This window comes from Trachypithecus francoisi, unplaced genomic scaffold, assembly GCF_009764315.1.
Source record: "Trachypithecus francoisi isolate TF-2019V2 unplaced genomic scaffold, Tfra_2.0 Lachesis_group10, whole genome shotgun sequence".
NCBI lineage: Eukaryota > Metazoa > Chordata > Mammalia > Primates > Cercopithecidae > Trachypithecus > Trachypithecus francoisi.
In genome coordinates, this window is record NW_022681455.1 from 70,772,659 (window position 1) to 70,799,859 (window position 27,201).

A 27,201-nucleotide genomic window follows, 5' to 3' on the forward strand; every position below is an offset into this window, starting at 1 on the left:
TAATACTTAACAGCTGTATCATCCAATATGGTAGCTACTAGCCACATGTGGTTTTTGAGCACTTGAAATGTGGCTCATACAAATTGAGATGTGCCATGAGTATAAAATACACAATGGATTTTGAATACTTAGTTCCAAGAAATGCAATAAAACTTGTGATTTTAAAATAATGATTTCATGTTCAATGTTAATATTTTTGACATATTGAGTTAAATAAAATATGTTATTAAAATTAATTTCACTCAATTTTTTCTATTTTTTTTTTTTTTTTTTTTAGTGCACATCTTTAAAACATTTATCACAATGCTTGGTACATAGAAAACACTCAGGGAATGTTAACTATGTTGTACCTGGTGTTTCCCAGTATCAGATATTAATATTTTTATTATTAATTTATTATTTATTATTTATTATTAATATTTGTTATTATTTATTATTAATTATCAGTTAATTATTAATAATTAACTGATGCCGACCATGAGCCCGTGGCATGAGTCCAAGTCTCCCTGCTGATGACTCATTTTGGCTTAGGTGGATCTTCAACCTTATTCCTTATCCCTTGAAGAAGAAGAAAATCTCCCTAAAAAGAGCCACAGAGGTCGGCAAAATTTCTGTAAAGGGCCAGATGCTAACTAAGCGTGTAGGTTTTGCCAACCTTCAGGTGTTTACTGCAGCTGCTAACCTCTGCCTTTATAGCTTGGAAGCAGCTGTAGATGGTGCGTAAACAGATGAGCATGGTTGTGTACCAACAGAACTTTATTTACGGATGCTGAAATTTTGAGTTCATATAATTTTTACTTATCATGAAATATTATTCTTCTTTTGATATCCGCCCCCCGCTATTTAGAAATGCAAACCCATTCTTAGTTCATGAACTGTAGAAAAAACAGGCGTGGGCCAGACTGGATCTGTAGGCTGTGGATTGCTGACCTTGCCATTAAGAATGCCCTGTACATTTAGCAGCCAAGAACCTTGCTTGACTTTGGGTTTTTCATTTGTACTTAACCTAACATTTACTTTATAGTGTACCATTTTATTTATTTTACTTTTAGTAGGTTTATGTTTGACCTGCTTTTTTTTTACTCAGCAGTCTAAATGGAACAAAACTTTGTTTATGAAACTCAAATTTATTAAGATATTTGTAAGCAAAGGGAAAAGAGAGAAAAATATAAAAGGAGTATGTAAGGGACGAAAGGAGATTTTTTTGTCTGGTTTTGTTTTGCTCAGAATACTTTCCCCATAGTTATTTTGCCTTAAAGTGACATTAAACTGTGAAGCAGAAACATTGTATTTTTAAATCTTACTTTAAGTTTTTAAAATTTTTTATTTTTATAGATTTAGGGGGTACATGTGCAGTTTTCTTACATGGATATTTTGGGCAGTGGTGGAGTCTGGGCTTATAGTATAAACATCAGCCAGATAGTGTATGTTGTATCCATTAAGTCATTTCTTATTCCTCACCTGCCTGCCATATGAATCTCCACTGTCTATTATTTCACTGTCTAAAAAATATTGTATTTTATACAAAAATTAGCCAGGTATGGTGGCTCACATCTTTCATCCCAGCTACTGGGGGGCTGAGGCAGGAGGATCGCTTGAACTTGGGAAGCAGAGGTTGCAGTGAGCTGAGATCATGCCATTGCACTCCAGCCTGGGCAACAAAGTGAGACTCCGTCTCAAAAAAAAAAAAAAAATTGTATTTTGAAGTTTTGTTTTCCATGAATTTGTGGGCGAAAACCCCTGTTTCTCACCTTGTTTATCTGTAGATCAAAGAAACTGCTGAAACATGAGGAAAAAATTTAGTAAATTGATAAAGAGATCAAAATTTTCAGCTAAAAAAGTGATAATAAACTTAAATGTATTATTGCATGAGACTGAGTAGCAAAAGGCTACCAAAAATAATTAGGCAGCAACATTAAGTCAGGCATATATATATATGTGTGTGTGTGTATATATATATATATAGTGGAAAATCCACTTTTTTTTTCATAGAGAGTATTTCTGTACCTAGTTGGATTTCCATTTACACAGTACTCCTTCCCTTCAATGATTTTCCAAAGCTATTTGGTGAGGACAGATGTCAGAAGAGGCAGCATATAATGGTATTACCGAGTATGTTTAAAAAGTTAAGGAAAGGTTAGTTTTTGTGGATGCTTATTACACAATTTAAAAATAGCTTTGACTCTATTTGTAAATCAAACGACCAGTTCTCAGGCTGTGCCAAATGCGAAGTCTTCAAACAAGGTTTCTTCTGAGTTGCTTAAGCAGCACTGGGAAGGAGAAAGCATCTGAAAGGGATTTGAGATTGACTGTCTCTGGTTATACACAGAAATGATTGGAGTTTTATAAAGTTATCTATAAAAACGCTAAGAAGAACCTTACATAACAGAGTGTGTCTTTAGTTAGTGATTTAAAAGAGTGCCATACTGGGTTTCAAGAGGTGGTGACCATTTCCCGTGTCTGAATGGAGCCTCGCCAAAAGGAAGAAAAATGTTCACAACAATTTGCAAATACTATCTATTTAATTCTCAACCTAGCAACAGTGGAGAAAGAGATTATTATTCCTCTCTCATCTATACTGCCCCCACTCTCCTCCCCGCTGCTCCCGATTTTGTGTTTTCGTTGTGTAAATTATTTCTAAATGAATAGAACTTTCAAATAAGTCCTATGCTAGGACTTCATAAGTGCCTAGGAAATTCCAAGCTGTATTTGTAAATTTAAAGGGAAGATCAGCAGAAAAAAATGTCAAGTACTTAAAATCGACCTTTTAATAAGAACACATGAGACCAGTGAGTAGGCCTTAGATTGGATGTGTCCACACGTCCTCTGAGTCGCTCCCTGGATCCAGCAAGAAATAGGGGTGGGTGGGACATCTCTGTCCCTACAGTATAGCATTTGGGAAGAGTCCTTGTATTTTGTATTTTTATTTGTTTTTAAATAGAGATGGGGTCACACCATGTTGCCCAGGCTGGTCTTGAACTCCTTGCCTCAAGGGATCCTTCTGCCTCAGCCCTCCCAAAGTGCTGGTATTATAGTTGTGAGCTGCCATGCCTGGCCTGGGTAGGACTTCTGTTTCTAACTCTGTATCTTTTTGCATCTGTGAACAGATAAGGTCATGTGTCTGAGCATTAGGACCCAGGCATGCAGCTGAACTTCTCTTTCAACTTCTCTCTAGTGAGAGAATTCCTCAAAGATTTGACTTGATTCAGAGCTGCATTAAAAACAAAAGACAAAACAAAAAACACTTCTACTATGAAATGAGGTTTCCTGCACTTCAAATCTGTTTAGCTTGTTTTGAAGTGCCAGAATGCTTGGCCTCCAATAAATAAGTCAATGTCCGAGAGCCTCATTTGGATTGTAGATTCCCAACTGTTTTTCTGCTTTCTCCTTGCTGATGTCATTGGATAAAAATAAATTACCACCCCCACCCCCGTCATTCTTCATCCATATACCTTTGCTGCCGGTGGGTGGGTGGTAGCTGGTATCAGACCAGGGCAGGAAGGAAGCACATTACTTCCTCCAGTTATGGACCTAGCATAATAGTCAACCCCTGATGATTTATCCTAATACAATGAAAAATAAGTAACTCTCAATAATGGAGGGTGCTGGTTTGTTGGGACGAAGCTCACTGCAGTTTGTTTCTATTTTATTCCAATGTGGGACATTGTGGTGGATGCTGTGTTTTAAGGCCCAGATCACCCTTCAGGGTATGAAGGACCTTTTCCCGAGAGCTGCTGGGAGTGTTGTGCCCGACTGCCTTCAGAGCCAGTTCCCTCTGATGATTGTATCAGCTAGAGAATTGCCTTGCCCGTGGTGGCCTCCCTCCTGGGGATGGCCTGCATTATGTGACTGATTGATGTGGGGTATGAAGGTCCAGCCCTTTCGTCCCAGTTCAGGACAACTCTCACTGGCTGTGACTGCTTCTGAGCTGCCCTGGTGGATGCCTCTTTGGAGCCTGCATTGCAGCCCCACTGCTGTCTCCCTTAGTCCAGTTTCACCCGTTCCCTTCTGCAGGTGGTGATCCACTGAATACTCCTTAGTAAACCTCCTGCATTGTAATTACCGTCTCAGAGTCGGCTACTGTTTAATTTTCCTTTGAAGAGGAATGTTTCAGATCTTGGAATCAACTTCAAAACATGTCAAAACTGTGTAGTGTGAAGAACTGACATGAGTTGGGAAAGTTTTTAGTTTTTATATCCTTTTCAGAGTTCCTGTATGACACAAATTATTTTAGAGTTAGCTCTGCTGCTGCAGTGCTTAGAGTATAACTCTAAGTTTCTTCTAAGGGCAACTTTATGGAAGAAGAATCCACAGGTTCTGGTGAGTGATAAACTTGGAGCTGAGGAGAGAAAAGAGTTTAAGATGACTGAGATTTTGAACATCTGTGATTAAGGAAGTGGTGATAGCAACATACACAAACAGGCTATCCAGGCTGTGGAACTTTTACTATAATCAAAAATACGTATAATAAAAACAATGGTGAGGCACAGGGCTGGGACCGGTGGCTTACGCCTGTAATCCCAGCACTTTGGGAGGCTGAGGTGGGCAGATCACTTGAGGTCAGGAGTTTGAGACCAGCCTGGCCAACATGGCAAAACCCTGTCTCTACTAAAAACACAAAAAATCAGCCAGCTGTGGTGGTGCTCGCCTGTAGTCCCAACTACATGGGAGGCTGAGGCATGAGAATCTCTTGAACCTGGGAGGCAGAGCTTGCAGTGAGCTGAGATCATGCCACTGCACTCCAGCCTGGGCAACAGAGCAAGACTCTGTCTCAAAAACAAACAAAAAAGCAGTGATGAGGCATAGTGACTCACATCTGTAATCCTAGGGCCTTGGGAGGTCAAGGTGGAAGGATCACTTGAGCCTAGGAGTTTGAGAGCAGCCTGGGCACCATAATGAGCCCCCATTTCTATAAAATAATAAAAAAAATTAGCCAGGCGTGGTGGCCTGTGCTTGTAGTCCTAGTTACTGGGGAGGCTGAGGCAGGAGGATCGCTTGAGTCCAGGAGTTTGGGGTGGCAGTGAGCTATGATTGTGCCACTGTGCTCCAACCTGGGTGATAGAGTGAGACCCTGTCCCCTCCCCCCCCAAAAAGTATGTATAATAAAACCAACAGTACAACTGATTCTTTTTTTTATTTTTAATTTTTGTGGATACATAGAAGGTGTGTATATTTACAGGGTACATGAGATACTTTGAAATAGTCATGCAATGTCAACAACAACATCATAGCAACTGGGGTGTCTGTTCACTCAAGCGTTTGTCCTTTGTGTTACAAACAATCCAGTTATACTATTTTAGTTATTTAAAAATGTGCAATTAAATTGTTACTGACTACAGTCCCCCTGTTGTGCTATCAAATACTAGGTCTTATTCATTTTTCTAACTACTTTTCGTGCCCATTAACCATCCTCACTTCCTCTCTAACCCCTCACTATTCTCTCCAGCCTCTGGTAAGCATCCTTCTACTCTCTATCTCCATTAGTTCAATTGTTTTAATTTTCAGCTACCACAGATAAGTGAGAACATGCAAAGTTTGTCTTTCTGTGTTTGGCTTATTTCACTTAGCATAATGACCTTCAGTTCCATTCATGTTGTTGCAAATGACAGGATCTCATTCTTTTTTATGGCTGAATAGTACTTCATCATGTACATGTAATACATTTTCTTTATCCATTCATTTGCTGATGGACACTTAGGTTACTTCCGTTTACTTCCAAATCTTAGCTTTTATGAACAGTGGTGTAACAAACATGGGAGTGCAGATAGCTCTTTGATATACTGATTTCCTTTCTTTTGGGTATATACTCAGCAGTGGGATTGCTGGATTGTATGGTAGCTCTATTTTTAGTTTTATGAGGAACCTCCAAACTGTTCTCCACAGTGGTTGTACTAATTTTCATTTCCATCAACAGTGTACGAGGGTTCCCTTTTCTCCACATCCTCACCAGCATTTGTTACTGCCTGTCTTTTGGATAAAAGCCATTTTAACTAGGGCGAGATGATATCTCATTGTAGTTTTGATTTGTATTTCTCTAATGATGAATAGTGTTGAGAGGGCCTTTTCATATACCTGTTAGCCATTTGTCTTCTTTTGAGGAATGTCTATTCAGATCTTTTCCCATTTTTAATTGGATTATTAGATTTTTTTCCTATAGAGTTATTTGAGCTCCTTATATGTTTTGGTTATTAATCCCTTGTCGGATGAGTAGTTACAAAGATTTTCTCTCATTCTCAGTTGTATCTTCATTTTGTTGATTGTTTCCTTTATTGTGCAGAAGCTTTTTAACTTGACGCGATCCTATTTGTCGATTTTTGCTTTGGTTGCCTGTGCTTGTAGGGTATTGCTCAAGAAATCTTTGCCCAGTTCAGTGTCCTGGAGAGTTCCCCCAAAATTTTCTTTTAGTAGTTTCACAGTTTTAGGTTTAAGTCTTTAATCCATTTTGATTTGATTTTAGTGTATGGTGAGAGATAGGGTCTAGTTTCTTTCTTCTGCATATGGACATCCAGTTTTCCCAGCACCATTTATTGAAGAGACTGTCTTTTCCTCAATATATGTTCTTGGCACCTTTGTCAAAAATGAGTTCACTGTAAGTGTATGGATTTATTTCTGGGTTCTCTATTGTGTTCCATTGGTCACGTGTTTGTTTTTATGCCAATATCATGCTGTTTTGGTTACTATAGCTCTGTAGTATAATTTGAAGTCAGGTAATGTGATTCTTCCTTTTTTTTTTTTTTTTTTCTTCTCAGTATAGCTTTGGCTATTCTGGGTCTTTGGTGGTTCCATAAAAATTTTAGGATTGTTTTCTGTATTTCTGTGAAGAATGCCATTGGTATTTTGATAGAGATCACATTAAATCTGTAGATTGCTTTCAGCAGCATGGACATTTTAACAACATCGATAATTTCAGTCCATGAACATGGAATATCTTTTCATTTTTTTGGTGTCATCTTCAGTTTTTTTCATCAGTGTTTTATAGTTTTCATTGTACAGATTTTTTACTTCTTTGGTTAAGTTAATGCCTGGGTATTTGACTTTATTTGCTGCTATTGTAAATGGGATTACTTTCTTGATTTCTTTTTCAGATGGTTCACTGTTGGCATATAGAAATTCTGCTGATTCTTGTATGTTGATTTTGTATCCTGCAACTAGACTGAGTTTATCAGTTCTAATCGTGTTTTGGTGGCATCTTTAAGTTTTTCCAAATACAAGATCATATTGGCTGGGCATGCTGACTCATGCCTATAATACCAGCACTTTGGGAGGTGGAGGAAGTCCAGATCACTTGAGCCTGGGAGTCTGAGACCAGCCTGGGCAACATAGGGAGACCCTGTGTCTATTTATCTTTAAAAAATAGATTAATTAAAATATTACATCATTTGCAAACAAGGATAGTTTGACTTCTTCCTTTCCAATTTGGATGCCCTTCATTTCTTTCTCTTGTCTGATTGCTCTAGCTAGGACTTCCAGTACTGTGTTGAATAACAGTGGTGAAAGTCTTGTCGTCTTCCTGATCTTAGAGGAAAGGCTTTCAGTTTTTCCCCATTTAGTACGATACTGGCTGTGGGTCTGTCATATATAGCTCCTTTATGTTGAGGTATGTTCCTTCTATATGCAGTTTTTTGAGGGTTTTTATTATGAAGAGGTGCTGAATTTTACCAATTTTTTTTTAGTATCCTTTGAAATGATCATATGGTTTTTGCCCTTCATTCTGTTGATATGATGTATCACATTGATTGATGTGCATACAACTATTTTTTTTTTTTTTTTTTGAGACGGAGTCTGGCTCTGTCACCCAGGCTGGAGTGCGGTGGCCGGATCTCAGCTCACTGCAAGCTCCGCCTCCCAGGTTCACGCCATTCTCCTGCCTCCGCCTCCCAAGTAGCTGGGACTACAGGCCCCCGCCTCGTCGCCCGGCTAGTTTTTTGTATTCTTAGTAGAGACGGGGTTTCACCGTATTAGCCAGGATGGTCTCGATCTCCTGACCTTGTGATCCGCCCGTCTCGGCCTCCCAAAGTGCTGGGATTACAGGCTTGAGCCACCGCGCCCGGCCTATTTTTTTTTTTTATACTCAGAGTCAGTGCAGAGCAGTGGTTTGGAGCTCAGACCCATGAGTCAGATGGCCAGGGTCAGAAGCTTGGCCCCAGTACTTTTTGTCTGTGTGACCCTGGGCAAGTCATTTCACATCTTTGTGTCTCAGTGTTCTCATTTGTAAATTAAGGGTAATAATACTTAATTGTATTGTTGTGAGCTTTATTTTTTATTTTTCTTATTTTTTATTTTTTATTTTTTAATTTTTTTATTTATTTTTAATTTTTTTATTATACTTTAAGTTCTAGGGTACATGTGCATAACATGCAGGTTTGTTACATATGTATACTTGTGCCATGTTGGTGTGCTGCACCCATCAACTCATCAGCACCCATCAATTCATCATTTATATCATGTATAACTCCCAATGCAATCCCTCCCCCCTCCCCCCTCGCCATGATAGGCCCCGGTGTGTGATGTTCCCGTTCCCGAGTCCAAGTGATCTCATTGTTCAGTTCCCACCTATGAGTGAGAACATGCGGTGTTTGGTTTTCTGTTCTTGTGATAGTTTGCTGAGAATGATGGTTTCCAGCTGCATCCATGTCCCTACAAAGGACGCAAACTCATCCTTTTTTATGGCTGCATAGTATTCCATGGTGTATATGTGCCACATTTTCTTAATCCAGTCTGTCACCGATGGACATTTGGGTTGATTCCAAGTCTTTGCTATTGTGAATAGTGCCGCAATAAACATACATGTGCATATGTCTTTATAGCAGCATGATTTATAATCCTTTGGGTATATACCCAGTAGTGGGATGGCTGGGTCATATGGCACCTCTAGTTCTAGATCCTTGAGGAATTGCCATACTGTTTTCCATAATGGTTGAACTAGTTTACAATCCCACCAACAGTGTAAAAGTGTTCCTATTTCTCCACATCCTCTCCAACACCTGTTGTTTCCTGACTTTTGAATGATTGCCATTCTAACTGGTGTGAGATGGTATCTCATTGTGGTTTTGATTTGCATTTCTCTGATGGCGAGTGATGATGAGCATTTTTTCATGTGTCTGTTGGCTGTATGAATGTCTTCTTTTGAGAAATGTCTGTTCATATCTTTGCCCACTTTTTGATGGGGTTGTTTGTTTTTTTCTTGTATATTTGTTTGAGTTCTTTGTAGATTCTGGATATTAGCCCTTTGTCGGATGAGTAGATTGCAAAAATTTTCTCCCATTCTGTAGGTTGCCTGTTCACTCTGATGGTAGTTTCTTTTGCTGTGCAGAAGCTGTTTAGTTTAATCATATCCCATTTGTCAATTTTGGCTTTTGCTGCCATTGCTTTTGGTGTTTTAGACATGAAGTCCTTGCCCATGCCTATGTCCTGAATGGTATTACCTAGGTTTTCTTCTAGGGCTTTTATGGTATTAGGTCTAATATTTCAGTCTCTAATCCATCTTGAATTAATCTTCGTATAAGGAGTAAGGAAAGGATCCAGTTTCAGCTTTCTACTTGTGGCTAGCCAATTTTCCCAGCACCATTTATTAAATAGGGAATCCTTTCCCCATTTCTTGTTTCTCTCAGGTGTGTCAAAGATCAGATGGCTGTAGATGTGTGGTATTATTTCTGAGGACTCTGTTCTGTTCCATTGGTCTATATCTCTGTTTTGGTACCAGTACCATGCTGTTTTGGTTACTGTAGCCTTGTAGTATAGTTTGAAGTCAGGTAGCGTGACGCCTCCAGCTTTGTCCTTTTGACCTAGGATTGTCTTGGCAATGCGGGGTCTTTTTTGGTTCCATATGAACTTTAAAGCAGTTTTTTCCAATTCTGTGAAGAAAGTCATTGGTAGCTTGATGGGGATGGCATTGAATCTATAAATAACCTTGGGCAGTATGGCCATTTTCACGATATTGATTCTTCCTATCCATGAGCATGGTATGTTCTTCCATTTGTGTCCTCTTTGATTTCACTGAGCAGTGGTTTGTAGTTCTCCTTGAAGAGGTCCTTGACATCCCTTGTAAGTTGGATTCCTAGGTATTTGATTCTCTTTGAAGCAATTGTGAATGGAAGTTCATTCATGATTTGGCTCTCTGTTTGTCTGTTACTGGTGTATAAGAATGCTTGTGATTTTTGCACATTAATTTTGTATCCTGAGACTTTGCTGAAGTTGCTCATCAGCTTAAGGAGATTTTGGGCTGAGAGAATGGGGTTTTCTAAATATACAATCATGTCATCTGCAAACAGGGACAATTTGACTTCTTCTTTTCCTAACTGAATACCCTTGATTTCTTTCTCTAGCCTGATTGCCCTAGCCAGAACTTCCAACACTATGTTGAATAGGAGTGGTGAGAGAGGGCATCCCTGTCTTGTGCCAGTTTTCAAAGGGAATGTTTCCAGTTTTTGCCCATTCAGTATGATATTGGCTGTGGGTTTGTCATAAATAGCTCTTAGTATTTTGAGGTACGTTCCATCAATACCGAATTTATTGAGCGTTTTTAGCATGAAGGGCTGTTGAATTTTGTCAAAAGCCTTTTCTGCATCTATGGAGATAATCATGTGGTTCTTGTCTTTGGTTCTGTTTAGATGCTGGATTACGTTTATTGATATGTGAATGTTGAACCAGCCTTGCATCCCAGGGATGAAGCCCGCTTGATCATGGTGGATAAGCTTTTTGATGTGCTGCTGAATCTGGTTTGCCAGAATTTTATTGAGGATTTTTGCATCGATGTTCATCAGGGATATTGGTCTAAAATTCTCTTTTTTTGTTGTGTCTCTGCCAGGCTTTGGTATCAGGATGATGTTGGCCTCATAAAATGAGTTAGGGAGGATTCCCTCTTTTTCTATTGATTGGAATAGTTTCAGAAGGAATGGTACCAGCTCCTCCTTGTACCTCTGGTAGAATTCAGCTGTGAATCCATCTAGTCCTGGACTTTTTTTGGTTGGTAGGCTATTAATTATTGCCTCAATTTCAGAGCCTGCTATTGGTCTATTCAGGGATTCAACTTCTTCCTGGTTTAGTCTTGGAAGAGTGTAAATGTCCAGGAAATTATCCATTTCTTCTAGATTTTCTAGTTGATTTGCGTAGAGGTGTTTATAGTATTCTCTGATGGTAGTTTGTATTTCTGTGGGGTCAGTGGTGATATCCCCTTATCATTTTTTATTGCGTCTATTTGATTCCTCTCTCTTTTCTTCTTTATTAGTCTTGCTAGCAGTCTGTCAATTGTGTTGATCTTTTCAAAAAAACCAACTCCTGGATTCATTGATTTTTTGGAGGGCTTTTTGTGTCTCTATCTCCTTCAGTTCTGCTCTGATCTTAGTTATTTCTTGCCTTCTGCTAGCTTTTGAATGTGTTTGCTCTTGCCTCTCTAGTTCTTTTAATTGTGATGTTAGAGTGTCAATTTTAGATCATTCCTGCTTTCTCTTGTGGGCATTTAGTGCTATAAATTTCCCTCTACACACTGCTTTAAATGTGTCCCAGAGATTCTGGTATGTTGTATCTTTGTTCTCATTGGTTTCAAAGAACATCTTTATTTCTGCTTTCATTTCGTTATGTACCCAGTAGTCATTTGGGAGCAGGTTGTTCAGTTTCCATGTAGTTGAGGGGTTTTGATTGTGTTTCTTAGTCCTGAGTTCTAGTTTGATTGCACTGTGGTCTGAGAGACAGTTTGTTATAATTTCTGTTCTTTTACATTTGCTGAGGAGTGCTTTATTTCCAATGATGTGGTCAATTTTGGAATAAGTGCGATGTGGTGCTGAGAAGAATGTATATTCTGTTGATTTGGGGTGGAGAGTTCTATAGATGTCTATTAGGTCTGCTTGGTGCAGAGATGAGTTCAATTCCTGGATATCCTTGTTAGCTTTCTGTCTCGTTGATCTGTCTAATGTTGACAGTGGACTGTTGAAGTCTCCCATTATTATTGTATTGGAGTCTAAGTCTCTTTGTAAGTCTCTAAGGACTTGCTTTATGAATCTGGGTGCTCCTGTATTGGGTGCATATATATTTAGGAGAGTTAGCCCTTCCTGTTGAATTGATCCCTTTACCATTATGTAATGTCCTTCTTTGTCTCTTTTGATCTTTGATGGTTTAAAGTCTGTTTTATCAGAGACTAGTATTGCAACCCCTGGTTTTTTTTGTTCTCCATTTGCTTGGTAGATCTTCCTCCATCCCTTTATTTTGGTCCTGTGTATGTCTCTGCATGTGAGATGGGTCTCCTGAATACAGCAGACTGATGGGTCTTGACTCTTTATCCAGTTTGCCAGTCTGTGTCTTTTAATTGGACCATTTAGTCCATTTACATTTAAGGTTAATATTGTTTTTTTTTTTTTTGAGGCAGTGTCTCGCTCTGTGGCCCGGACTGGAGTGCAGTGGCCAGATCTCAGCTCACTGCAAGCTCTGCCTCCCGGGTTTACGCCATTCTCCTGCCTCAGCCTCCCGAGTAGCTGGGACTACAGGCGCCCGCCACCTCGCCCGGCTACTTTTTGTATTTTTAGTAGAGACGGGGTTTCACCGTGTTAGCCAGGATGGTGTCGATCTCCTGACCTCGTGATCCGCCCATCTCGGCCTCCCAAAGTGCTGGGATTACAGGCTTGAGCCACCGCGCCCGGCTAAGGTTAATATTGTTATATGTGACCTTGATCCAGCCATTATGATATTAACTGGTTATTTTGCTCATTAGTTGATGCAGTTTCTTCCTAGCCTTGATGGTCTTTACATTTTTGCATGTTTTTGCAATGGCTGGTACCATTTGTTCCTTTCCATGTTTAGGGCTTCCTTCAGGGTCTCTTGTAAGGCAGGCCTGGTGGTGACAAACTCTCTAAGCATTTGCTTATCTGTAAAGGATTTTATTTCTCCTTCACTTATGAAACTTAGTTTTGCTGGATATGAAATTCTGGGTTTAAAATTCTTTTCTTTAAGAATATTGAATATTGGCCCCCACTCTCTTCTGGCTTGTAGAGTTTCTGCCGAGAGATCTGCTGTTAGTCTGATGGGCTTCCCTTTGTGGGTAACCCGACCTTTCTCTCTGGCTGCCCTTAAGATTCTTTCCTTCATTTCAACTTTGGTGAATCTGGCAATTATGTGTCTTGGAGTTGCTCTTCTGGAGGAGTATCTTTGTGGCGTTCCCTGTATTTCCTGAATTTGAATGTTGGGCTGTCCTACTAGGTTGGGGAAGTTCTCCTGGATGATATCCTGAAGAGTGTTTTCCAACTTGGTTCCATTTTCCCCCTCACTTTCAGGCACCCCAATCAGACGTAGATTTGGTTTTTTTACATAATCCCATACTTCTTGCAGGCTTTGTTCATTTCTTTTTCTTCTTTTTTCTTTTGGTTTCTCTTCTCGCTTCATTTCATTCATTTGCTCCTCAATCGCTGATACTCTTTCTTCCAGTTGATCGAGTCGGTTACTGAAGCTTGTGCATTTGTTACGTATTTCTCGTGTCATGGTTTTCATCTCTGTCATTTTGTTTATGACCTTCTCTGCATTAATTATTCTAGCTGTCAATTCTTCCACTCTTTTTTCAAGATTTTTAGTTTCTTTGCGCTGGGTACATAATTCCTCCTTTAGCTCTGAGAAGTTTGATGGACTGAAGCCTTCTTCTCTCATCTCGTCAAAGTCATTCTCTGACCAGCTTTGATCTGTTGCTGGCAATGGGGTGCGCTCCTTTGCAGGGGGAGATGCTCTCTTATTTTTTGAATTTCCAGCTTTTCTGCCCTGCTTTTTCCCCATCTTTGTGGTTTTATCTGCCTCTGGTCTTTGATGATGGTGACGTACTGATGGGGTTTTGGTATAGGTGTCCATCCTGTTTGATAGTTTTCCTTCTAACAGTCAGGACCCTCAGCTGTAGGTCTGTTGGAGATTGCTTGAGGTCCACTCCAGACCCTGTTTGCCTGGGTATCAGCAGCAGAGGTTGCAGAAGATAGAATATTGCTGAACAGCGAGTGTACCTGTCTGACTCTTACTTTGGAAGCTTCCTTTCAGGGGTGTACTCCACCGTGTGAGGTGTGGGGTGTCAGACTGCCCCTAGTGGGGGATGTCTCCCAGTTAGGCTACTCAGGGGTCAGGGACCCACTTGAGCAGGCAGTCTGTCCGTTCTCAGATCTCAACCTCCGTGTTGGGAGATCCACTGCTTTCTTCAAAGCTGTCAGACAGAGTCGTTTGCATCTGCAAAGGTTTCTGCTGCTTTTGTTGTTGTTGTTGTTAACTGTGCCCTGTCCCCAGAGGTGGAGTCTACAGAGACAGGCAGGTTTCCTTGAGCTGCTGTGAGCTCCACCCAGTTTGAGCTTCCCAGCGGCTTTGTTTACCTACTTAAGCCTCAGCAATGGCGGGCGCCCCTCCCCCAGCCTTGCTGCTGCCTTGCGATTAGATCGCAGACTGCTGTGTTAGCGATGAGGGAGGCTCCGTGGGCGAGGGACCCTCCCGGCCAGGTATGGGATATATTCTCCTGGTGTGCCCGTTTGCTTAAAGCGCAGTATTGGGGTGGGAGTTACCCGACCTTCCAGGTGTTGTGTGTCTCAGTTCCCCTGGCTAGGAAAAGGGATTCCCTTCCCCCTTGCGCTTCCCAGTGAGGCCATGCCTCGCCCCGCTTCAGCTCTCACTGGTCGGACTGCAGCAACTGACCAGCACCGATTGTCCGGCACTCCCCAGTGAGATGACCCCAGTACCTCAGTTGAAAATGCAGAAATCACCAGTCTTCTGTGTCGCTCGCGCTGGGAGCTGGAGACTGGAGCTGTTCCTATTCGGCCATCTTGCTCCGCCCCCCTGTTGTGAGCTTTAAACCCATTAATATATGTAATGCTTTAGAACACTCTGTAGGTGGTAAGTACTATTATTATTATTATTTCATTCATGTAACTAAAAAGTTGCATTCTGTCTGATCTGTTAGTTGTTTTATTGTTGCTAAACACAAATTTAAGTCTTCTATCCCCTAAATCAGTTCTGTCCAATACAAGTATAAGTCAACTACGTAAGTTATTGGAAATTTTCTAGTAGCCACACTAAAAAAAAGAGAAACAGGTGAAGTTAATTGTAATAATATATTTTATTTAACCCAATAATTTACAAATATTATTAGTTCAACATTTAATCACTATAAAATTATTGACATGACATTTTACATTTTTTTTGGTTGTAAGTCTCAGAAGTATGGGGTGTATTTTACACTTGCTGCTTTTTTCAGTGGCTCAATAGCCACATATATTTAGAGGCTCCTGTATGTGACTGAGCAGCTTTAAAGAGTTGCTAGTTAATCTTGCTCATTTCTGAAGTGTTCCAATCAACTGTTGCTGTGAAACAAGCCATCCCCAGATTTAGTAGATTAAAACAACAGTGATTGATTATTTCTCACAATTCTCATTTAGCCTATACACGCTAGATTGGTGATTGATTATTGCCATTATTTTTGTGATAGTTGTGAAATTTTTGAATTCCATGATTCCTTCTACAATTATTAGTTGGAATTCTGTGGTAAGGAATAACTCTTTCTTCTCTTTCACTCAGTCATGTATTTAATTGTATATCAGCATGAACTCATAGATTCTTGTTTTATTCAGTAGGTTGTAACCCATTATTTGTTTTAATATTGAAGTGACCCGACCATAATATTTTAAATTAAGAAGACACCTTCTCCACACATACTGAGGTACCTGGTAAGATTAGAACAAATTCTGCTATATGGATGGTATTCTCAATTCCATCCACCATCACCCCTGTATTGCAATGTTTAAATGTTTCAACCCAAATATTTCACAAAGTCTGCTTGCAGAGCCCCATGCTTCTTTTCACAAATGTTTTTACAGGACAAAATTTGTCCTGTAAATTGTCTCTATTTATGGTTCCTTTGAAGGTTTTACCAAGTTTACTTGCCGAAATATCCTGGGGCTTTTCAATTTCACTTCAATTCAGTATAGAATATAATAAATCTTTCCCATTAAAAGTAAGCTTAATGAACAGAAGTTTCTTCCTACAAGGTAAGATACTCCCAAAAGCACAGCTGGTGTATATCCAACGATGTAAAATCAGTATATTGAAGAGATATCTGCACTCCCACATCCACTGCAGCGTTATTCCCAATATCTAAGATATGGAATAAATGTTAGTGTCCATCAATGGATAAATGGATAAAGAAAGTGTGCTATATATACATAATGGCACACTAGTCAGTCTTATAAAAGAAGGAGGTCCTGTCGTTTTCAGTGACATGGATGAACCTGGAGGACATTATGTTAAGTGAAATAAGCTAAGCACAGAAAAACAAATATTGCATGATCTCACTTATATGTGGAGCATGAAAAAGATGAGCTCATAGAAACAAAGGGTAAAATGGCAGTTACCAGAGGGTGAAAGGAATGGGGAGATGTCAGTCAATGGACACAAAGTTCAGTTATATGGGAGGAATAATTTCAAGAGATCTAGTGCACAGCATGGTAACTATGGTTAATATCAACATATTGTATACTTAAAAATTGCTGAGAGTAAATTTTAATTGTTTCTTTCCACAAGTAGTTATGTGAGCTAAGGCACATGTTAAATAGTGTGATTTAGCCATGCCATAAAGTATACCTCATTCCATAAGGTATGCATGTATCATCTATATGTGGTATACCATGAATATATACAATTATTACTTGTCAATTAAAAAAAGAATAAAACATTTTCAAAGTTAATTTATGTGCACATTAAACCCATCCTAGAATAATATTTTGCTAACCAAAAAAAGATCCAGGACAATGCTAAATCAGGATGCTGGAATAACAGTGTCAACTGGGATAATCCTGGTGAGGACTCATCTTGTCCAAAGAGCCCTTTGTGATCGGGCCAAGCCTCCTGGCTACTGTTCTCTTTCTGTCTGTGGTCTTTGTTCACCCAGCTCTTTGGTTTGGTAGACTCAGGTTGATCTCCACTGCTTTGCATTTGCTGCTCTTCTGCCTGTAACATTGTACCCCTCCTTGCTCATATGGCTAATTTCTCCATATCCTACAACCCTAGACACTGGCATCATTTTCTGTAGGTGCCTTCCCTTCATCCCTCCAATGTGCTCCTTTTCCTACCTGTACTACATGTATCTGTTCCACGATACTTCCTTCTTCACCTTTTCGAAACACCATGTTCAATATCCTGTTGTTTAAGAATCTTGCTCTTTGCTTCCTACGATGACAGTTATTAGATAAACTGATCTGTGCTAGGTGGTAAGTGATGGTGATGAGTTACTTATCTGTTCCCGAAAACATACTTGTATTTCATTGTGGCCCACTGGGGTGGTAGTCTTCAAAGTGGGTGTGCACACATCTAAGAGTATATAAGACCGTTTATAAGGATGGAAGTAGAAGATGTAGTACTTTTTATTTCTATTATTTTATTAAGCAAAGCTAAGAAGTTAAAGTTTTTCTCTTTTTCTTTTTATTTATTTAGTTTTAAGACAGAGTCTCGCTCTGTTGCCTAGGCTGTAGTGCAGTGATGTGATCTCAGCTCACTGCAGCCTCCACCTCCTGGGTTCAAGCAATCCTCCTTCCTCAGACTCCCAAGGAGCTGGGACTACAGGCATGCCAGTATGCCTGGCTAATTTTTGTAGTTTTCAGTAGAGATGGGGTTTTGCCATGTTGGCCAGGCTGGTCTCGAACTCCTGACTTCAGGTGTTCTGTCTGCCTCAGTCTCCCAAAGTGCTGGGATTACAGGTGTGAGCCACTGTGCCTGGCTATAAATTAAAGTTTTTCTAATGTTTAATATTTTGGTTGAGAAAATACATGTATATAATTTTATAAATGTAATTTGACATCGGTAAGGTATACTAAGTGTTTTTATTGATGGAATACTGTATCATAAAAATTTGAAGACCATGTCTATAGGGGCATACTGACATCCCCAATGGAAAACTCTTCAAGCTTTTTGACACTATAATAGCTAACACATATCAAGTGTTTTCTATGTGTCAGGCACTGTTCTATATGCTTTACAGGTATCAACACACTTATTCCTTACAACCACCTCATGAGATTGGTATGATTGTTAGCATCCTCATCTTATGGATGAAAAAAATTGAGCTGGAGAATCAGGTAATTTGTTCAAGGACGGGCCAGTATGTATCAAATTCTTGATGTGGTCTGATTCCAGATGCCGCTTGCTTAACCCCTGCTGTGTACTGTGCTTTGCCCTAGTGCCTCTGCTCTCACCTGATAGACCCATTTGGCTTCCTGGAGGAGAGGGACCACGTCTCTCTTGCACATTGTGTTAGTTTTTAAATGAATGAAGGAACCGAGGCCTATTATTTCCCTCTCTTTCTTTAAAATCATCTTTGCTCCATTTTATTTCCCAAGGGCCTGCCATCTTCGATAGGAACTTTGGACAAATACTATTTTTAACATGAAACCATTTTTCCCCCAGAAATAAATGGATCTGATGAGAAATTAGCATGAGTTTAATTAGCAGTCCTATGTATAGAAACTTTACATGAAGAAACGTCTGCATCACCCTAGTACTCATGAGTCAGTTATGAGTCCCAGCTCACCCCTGACATGACTAATGCCTTCCTTTTTTCTTTTATCACGAGGGTTTGAGAACAAGAAATAAATCTCAGGCTACTACTGTACAGTGAAGTGCCCCGCAAGCACGTATAATCTTAAAATAGCAACAAGGGCAGCAGCACCATGACAACAGAAATAATAATGGCAAAGAGAAGCAGAACTTAATGTTTTTTGGGTTCGCCCACTGATACCCTTTTAATTCTGATTTTTAATCATTTGGCACAAAGATATGTAATAATTTATTGGGTCTTCTGGGCATTTAAATGTTATTTTGGTTTGACCAAATGTATTTATGATTCCATCTACACATATAAGAGTATTGGGAGAGTTTTGGAAGGTTTGTGTTCTATCATCATATTCAAATTGTGCTAACTCTGTTTTCTTTTCTGTTTTCCTTTTAGGTTCTTTTAAGACTCTTACTCTTCCATCAGTAAGTATTCATTTAAAAATTTTGGTTTCAGAAATATATTGCATCAGTGAGCTAAATAAATATTTCATTGGATTTTATGTCAATTCACATATTTCACATAAATTTGGCTTGAGTTTAGTTCAGCCTTCAGATTATTTATGAATAATATTATTTCAAGGAGATTGATTATGAGGCTCTTCAAACTCTTGGCAGAGATTTTCCTCTTGTAAAATAGAGGACTTCACTGAAGGAAACTGGCCTGGACTATTAGCACAGAAATCTGTACTGGTCATAAAAAAGAACGGGACTATGTCCTTTGCAGGAACATGGATGGAGCTGGAGGCCATTATCCTTAGCAAACTAACATAGGAACAGAAAACTAAACACCACATGCTCTCACTTATAAGTGGGAGCTAAGTGCTGAGAACACATGGACACATAGAGGGGAACAACAGACACTGGGGCCTACGCGAGGGTAGAGGGAGGGAGGAGGGAGAGGATCAGGAAAAATCGCTAATGGGTTCTAGGCTTAGCAACTGGGTGATGAAATAATCTGTGCAGCAACCCCACGACACAAGTTTACCTATGTAACAAATCTGCACTTGTACCCCTGAACTTAAAATAAAAGTTAAAAAAAAAAAAGGCATCTGGACTGGTTTGGTCCTACTTCTGTGGTAATGAGCCTTCTAGTGTGGAACTCTGCTCCTCAGTTTCCTTGTCCTTGAAAACAGCAGCGCCATGCTGAGACATACTAGAACTTGAGGCAAAAGGAAAAATCTGTAAGATTGACCGTGTCTTTGTTTAAAATGTTGACTTTTTTGTTTATAATTTTTTGCATTAATTTTGGTATTTTAAAATATTGTATTAAAATATTATTTTCTTGATTGCTAAGTTTTTTGGTACCCCCTTAAATTTTGCACCTTAGACAAGTGCCTCACTCACCTCACCATAGCCCTGGCCTTGGAAAAGAGAATGAAGATACCATCTTTATCTCACAACATGTCCTGGAGTGAAATGAGATGGGGAAGTGTTGTAGCACTTGCTATAGAAATGGAAAGGGGTTATTATTTTGTTGAGAGATTCATAAAACCTGATTATTAAATGTTTGTGAATGAATCTTCCTATAGCTTTGATTTAGAAGTTTATACTTTCATTACTATGCTTTGTTTTGGGGCTTTGCATGCTTAATGTACGGTACAGTAAACCACAGCATCCAACATCAGGTGCAATTTGATATATGTAGTTTTCTGAGAACGGATGACTAATGACTTAGGCCCTGACACATTGCATGCTTGATTAGTATCAGTATTACCTCATAAGCCAGGTTTGCGCATTACCTTAATTTTTTTTTTTTTTTTTAGACAGGTCTTGGTCTGTTGCCCAGGCTGGAGTTCGGTGGCACAATCATGGCTCACTGCAGCCTCAATCTCCCAGTTTCAAGCAATCTTCTCACCTCAGCCTCCCAAGTAGCTGGGACTACTGGCATGTGCCACCATGCCTGGCTAATTTTTTATTTTTTGTAGAAACAGGTCTCCCTATGTTGCCCAGGCTTGTCTCAAACTCCTGGGCTCAAGCATCCCTTCTGCCTTGGTCTCCCAAAGTGATGGGATTACAGGAGTGAGCCACCTGGTCCACTTAGTACCTTTTGAAAGTTACTTGTCAAGCACATTCAGAAACCACATTTATATTGGGGGATTCATAGAGAATATTGTACTCTCAAACAATACTTTATAAAAATTACTTAGTATGCTATATCTATTCTGTTTCTTACCTATTATATTTGTACTTCCTTTCCTAAGAAATATACTGTTGCTAATAATAGAAAGCAGAGGAAAAAAGGCATAAGCAGGAAGAAGTAGGGGAAAAAAACCCTATAATCTTTGTGGCAATAAAACATTAGATTGCATTAAAATAACCTAAAACATTAGATACTGGCCCCAGGGCCTGTGTGCAGAACTTTGTTGAAAGGGTATTCCAGTGGTAAGAAGAAGATAAATCCTGTGTCATATATTTGCCCTATAGCAGAAGGAGGGTGGGGTTTAAGCTCAGGAATCACAGCCTAAAGTACAATAATTGTCTGGTTTCGTTAAAGGAGTTTGCAGTTTCACATACCAGAAGTGTAGAAAGGCTGAAAGGAGAAGGTGGGGCAAGATCATGAGAGTTTCTTTCAGTGATACTAGTATAAACTGTACGTGTCTGAGCTACTATTAACTAGAAATTTGTCTACTACACTTCTTTTTTTTTTTTTTTTGAAATGGAGTTTCTGTCTTGTTGCCCAGGCTGGAGCGCAGTGGCGTGATCACGACTCATCGCAACCTCTGTTTCCTGGGTTCAAGATTGTCCTGCCTCAACCTCCTGAGTAGCTGGGATTATAGGCATGCACCACCATGCCCAGCTAATTTTTTTTGTATTTTTAGTAGAGACAGGGTTTCGCCATGTTGGTCAGGCTGGTCTTGAACTCTTGACCTCAGGTGATCCGCCTGCCTCAGCCTCCCAAAGTGCTGGGATTACAGGTGTGAGCCACTGCGCCCAGCCTATTGTACTTCTTTTAAGTCTTAAGTATATGAAATACTAACTCTGACATCCAGTATTTGTCTCTAATATTATGCCATTTCAATTGTATATAAATATAGCTATTATTTATTGAAAGCTTTACTAGAGATTGTATTTTGGAGTGTATCTCTTTTTAGTAAAGCATGGTTTGAAAGACAGAAATAAAGTGTATGGACAAATTTGAAATGCTTGACAAAAAAAGAAGGCTCTGCATTTTAATGAGTTTTCAATTAAAGCAGAACCAACTTTTGTTTTTCCCCAGGGAGAACATACCTGTGAATAGAACCACGTTTTAAGTGCACTTGCATTCTGACATTTGTAAACGTAATATTTTAAATTATTTTTAAGGTCTTTATGGCTTTTTAGTGTAAAATATAAGTATTTCAAGAGTGTATTAACACAAATGTGTTTTTTATTTCTGATTTACTCATTTTACTTCAAGACACTAAAATAATCCTCAATATGAAGTAAATAAAAAACATAAATTAAGACAGTATAAATATTATTGTTTTGTACACAATATGGCAGAAAAACTTATTTTGTTCTCTTTGTCAAATGAGGGAGTAGTTTTATTTGATTAGAAATATTTTTATTGTGTAAGTATAATTACTAATATATTTTTAATGGAAACTATCATCTTAGATTTCTCAATTTTATTTTGAAAAATTGTCTCCATTATGTTTAGTAACTGGCATTATTCCTGAAGTATATGAGGATAAATACTATTGTGTTGTCTCAGTTTCCTTATAGCAATGAATCCTTCAGAGAAGGTGAAATGGCTTTAGACAGCCCAGATTAGAATAAGTAATCCTTATTTATTGGTCTAGCAAGAATGTTTTTGAACGTGCTTACCTTATGTATCCTAGGCAGAGAGCTATCATCTCCTCAGAGAGTTTGCATTTATGTATACACAAAATAGACGTGCGTAAGTGAGAATCAACAAACCCAATCCAGAGGCTGATTGATATTCTGTTGGGCAAAGCTTTGGGATATTGTCAGACTCTTGTCCTGCTTTCAGACAGCCTCTCACTGTGGGAACTGCACCTTCCTCCAGCCCTGTGCCCTCTGGTCAAGGAGTCCAAAATCTCTGTGGGTAAATAATTGACTCCTGTGTAAGAACTGTGGAAGTCACTTATCAAGGAACAGCTTTCCCTCCCCCACCCCCACCAATTTTGGGAACCCTTTTCAATAACTGTGGCCCCAAGAAGGCAGAAGGCAACTTACCAGTAAAGATGCAGGAGCTTCTATTACCTCATGGTGTCCACTCTACTCTGGGCAGGTTATAACCCATTCCAGATCAGGCACAGAGAGAGAAACTTTCATAAAAATTGCTTAAAGTCAATAATCTTTTCTCCAGTCTCATTATGTGCCCCCATTGTTAACAATGGAGCACTGAGGTCTGCACTGACACCGCAAGACTCTGGAGCACCACCCAGAGAGTGTGGTGACACCCCAAGATATGTGGTGATGCCCCATGCTTCGTATAGGCACCCAGGTCTAATGATTCACCAAGGCCCATATTGTCATCTCTGGATGGCCTCTCTGGGATTAACACTGAGTCTTTGAGGATCCAAAATTACCTAAATTTTATATATGGCAAGGTGGGGTGTTTAACAGGGAAAAGTTAAAAAAGCAAATTAGTTAAGGTAACCCAAAAGAGCAGGAAGATAGTCAATAATGTTTCCCCTGAGTCAGTGTCAGCTCCCTGAAGGAGGATGGACTAGGAGGTAGAATAAAATGTTTTTGGGCACATTTGTATTTATTTTAATTCTTTGACTGTTTAGGCTGCTTGCGGTTAATAGGCTTCTTTAGTTCTAGGCCTCTGTGTCATTAATTTGACATCAGTCTTCAATCTAGCATCTGTTCTGGGACCTCTGTGCCACTAAAAATGATAAACTTATATCAAAGAATGAAGAGCAATCCCATCAAATATATTTTTAAACATGAAATATTTAGAAGTTGATGCCATTTATAAGCATATAATATTCTGTTTCCTGGCACAGGAATATAATATGCTTATAAACAGAATATTATATATATATTTTCTTATTTATAATATTAGAAAATCTGATTCAAAGAGTCTGAGGACTGAAGTATCACTTGAGAAAATGGAATTTAAGATTGCAAGTTCCAGGCTAGACTCTCTGCTCTACCAGGGAACAGGTCTTTGGTTCATGTTGTATCTCACGTACCCAGGATAACCTGGTACACAAAGGGTGCTCAATAAATATTTCTTTAGGCTGGGTGTGGTGGCTTACATGTATAATCCCATCATTTTGGGAGGCCAAGGTGGGTGGATCACTTGAGGTCAGGAGTTCGAGACCAGCCTGGCCAACATGGTGAAACCTCATATCTACTAAAAATACAAAAATTAGCCAGGCGTGGTGGCGCACGCCTATAGTCCCAGCTACTTGGGATGCTGAGACAGGAGAATTGCTTGAACCTAGGAGGTGGGATTGAGATTGAGCCACTGCACTCCAGTCTGGGCAACAGAGCAAGACTTCGTCTCAAAACAAAACAAAACAAAACAAAACAAAAAACTTCTTTATTGAAGAAAAGCAAAAATTGACACCAGAAGTCATTTGAAGGTAACACACTGATTGTTTTTCCTAACATTTTATTATTAACTTTTCAAATATAGAAAAAACTTGAAAACATTTCATAATGAACACTCCTTATACTTGCCACTTAGGGTCTACCGTTGACATTTTACTATACTTGCTCTATCATACATCTATCCATCTACCCATCTTTCTATCCATCTATTAATTCACCTTATTTTTAAATGTATTTCCAAGTAAATTGCAGACATCAGTACTCTTCTCCCTAAATACTTCCTGCTGACCATTTTATTGTTGACAATGGTTTCTTGCACTTTCTTCATATTCTTTTTCTTTTTTTTTTTGAGATGGAGTCTCGCTCTGTCGCCCGGGCTGGAGTGCAGTGGCCGGATCTCAGCTCACTGCAAGCTCCGCCTCCCGGGTTTACCGCCATTCTCCTGTCTCAGCCTCCCGAGTAGCTGGGACTACAGGCGCCCGCCACCTCGCCCGGCTAGTTTTTTCTATTTTTTAGTAGAGACGGGGTTTCACAGTGTTAGCCAGGATGGTCTCGATCTCCTGACCTCGTGATCCGCCCGTCTCGGCCTCCCAAAGTGCTGGGATTAGAACTTTCTTCATATTCTTAACCACATTGATAGCATTCTGATGTCTGCTATTATTGGAAAATCCTCTTTGAGCTATCTGTAGACAAAACTTATTTGCAAAAATGAGTCAGGATATAGTTTCAGGACCTCAGTTTTAATATGAAAATCAACTAAAAGTCAAGCATGCTAGTTATCTATTGCTAAGCAACCCTAAAACTGTGTGTCAAACAACAATAAGTTATACTTTTATTACTTCTCACAGTCTTTGTGGGTGAAGAATTGGGAGCAATATGGTTGGGCATTTCTGATTTGGAGTCTCACGAGGTTGCAATCAAAATATCAGCCAGGGCTGCAGTCATCTGAAGCCTTCCCCAGGGCTGAGACATTCTGTGAAGCAGCTCATTCACTAGGCTGACATGTGGTTGGTGGTAGTTGGTGGGAGGCCCTAGTTCCTCCCAATGTGAACCTCTCCACAGGCTTCTCTGGTGTCCTTACCACACCATTCTGCCTTCCCCCAGAGTGAGTGATCCAAGCGAGAAAGAGAGACAACAGGGCAGAAGGTATTCTTTTTCTGACTTAGCCTAATTCTAGGATTTAGAAGCAAATCGCTAAGAATTAGGGAGAATTAGGCTTCACCTTTTGAAAGGAGGAAAGTAAGAAAATTTTGGACATATTTTAAAATTACCACATCAAGGTCTGTGCGTGTGTGTGTGTGTAGTGTGTGTGTCTGAAATGATTTTTTTGTTTGTTTGTTTGTTTGTTTTTTTTTTTGAGACGGAGTCTCGCTCTGTTGCCCAGGCTGGAGTGCAGTGGCTGGATCTCAGCTCACTGCAAGCTCCGCCTCCCGGGTTTACGCCATTCTCCTGTCTCAGCCTCCGGAGTAGCTGGGACTACAGGCGCCCACCACCTCGCCTGGCTAGTTTTTTTTTTTTTTTTTTGTAGAGACGGGGTTTCACCATGTTAGCCGGGATGGTGTCGATCTCCTGACCTCGTGATCTGCCCGTCTCGGCCTCCCAAAGTGCTGGGATTACAGGCTTGAGCCACCACGCCCGGCCTGAAATGATTTTAATAAGAATATCCACCTGAGGGATTGTCGTGAATTAAAATGACATACTGCAGGTAAACTGCTTAGTATGGCTTTGGTCTGCTAATGCTAGAAGGTAGGATTTCTATTGTTATTATTGTTGTTATTATTATTATTTTGAGACAAATTCTCACTCTGTTGCCCAGGTTGGAGTGCAGTGGGACGATCTCGGCTCACTGCAACCTCCGTGTTCAAGCGATTCTCCTACCTCAGCCTCCCAGAGTAGCTGGGACTTCAGGCGCGTGCCACCACACCTGGGTAATTTTTGTATTTTTAGTAAAGATGGGGTTTCACCATGTTGGCCAGGCTGGTCTGGAGCTCCTGACCTCAGGTGATCTGCCTGCCTTGGTCTCCCAGAGTGCTGGGATTACAGGTGTGAGTTACTGTGCCCGGGAAGGATTTCTGTTATTCATAGTAGTAGTAGAAGTAGCAGCATCATCATCCCTACCAAGACTATGACACATAGGCACAAGATGCATTAGGAGAATGCATCTCAGAAAACAGGTTGAGAGAATATAGCAAGTAAACAAATTTTGTGCAAGAGAGCCTTTCATCAGTTGACTACCTCAAATAGGGTGATCGTGGGAAAGAAGGTTGAAGGATGTTAGATATTCTGACCTGCAATAACTGTTAGGGAGGATGAATTTGCACTTGGAATAGGGAATGGCAAGGTGACTCCTGCAGAGGGAGAGCAGTGGGCTATGTGCCCCCCATTCCAGGAGCCTTGTGATGTAATTGGAGAGCAAACTGCAGGATGTTAAAAGAGGGAAAACAGATTGTTTAACTCTGATGCCTGGCAGGGGCAAATTTTCAACATCGCAGTTACTTTTGATAATACTGTGTATTTACGTTTTTTATTCTAACTTGTAATTAAAACATTTTTGAGGTAAAATAATGAGACCTTGATGTGTGATCTCTTTTTCCCCCCAGCTCCCTCTGAACAGTGCAGATGAGATTTATGAGCTACATGTAACCGGACGTACCCAGGATGAGATTTTATTCTCTAATAGTACACGCTTATCATTTGAGACCAAGAGAATATCTGTCTTCATTCAAACAGACAAGGCCTTATACAAGCCAAAACAAGAAGTGAAGTTTCGCATTGTTACACTCTTCTCAGATTTCAAGCCTTACAAAACCTCTTTAAACATTCTCATTAAGGTAAGTGCCAGACAGAAATGAAGCAAGGAATTCTAGCCATCTTACTAAACTCCTCTGTGACACTGGAATATCTTAGAATTTACCTAAGATAAGCTTCCCTCCCGACATGGAACTCCTCTAATAGGAAGAGAGGTGGTGCATGCAGCACTGGGTTAAGAGCTCAGCCTCTAGAGTCGACCTGCTTGAGTTCCAGGCCTGGCGTCTTCATTGATTTATACAGTTGTCAAGCATTTATTAAACTTCTGCATTCCAGGCACAGCGATAGGGCAGTGAACAGAAGAGATTAAGTCCCTGCTGACACTGAGTTTAT

At 39.8% G+C, this 27,201-nt stretch overlaps 1 protein-coding gene across 1 annotated transcript in view; it reads left to right on the forward strand.

Annotated features, from left to right (window-relative positions):
• Positions 1 to 27,201, forward strand: part of CD109 (CD109 molecule) — a 147,858-nt gene that overhangs the window by 12,650 nt on the left and 108,007 nt on the right. The window contains 2 exon segments of the mRNA XM_033217681.1: positions 18,944 to 18,972; positions 26,661 to 26,891. Of these exon segments, the coding sequence (XP_033073572.1) occupies positions 18,944 to 18,972; positions 26,661 to 26,891 (260 nt within the window).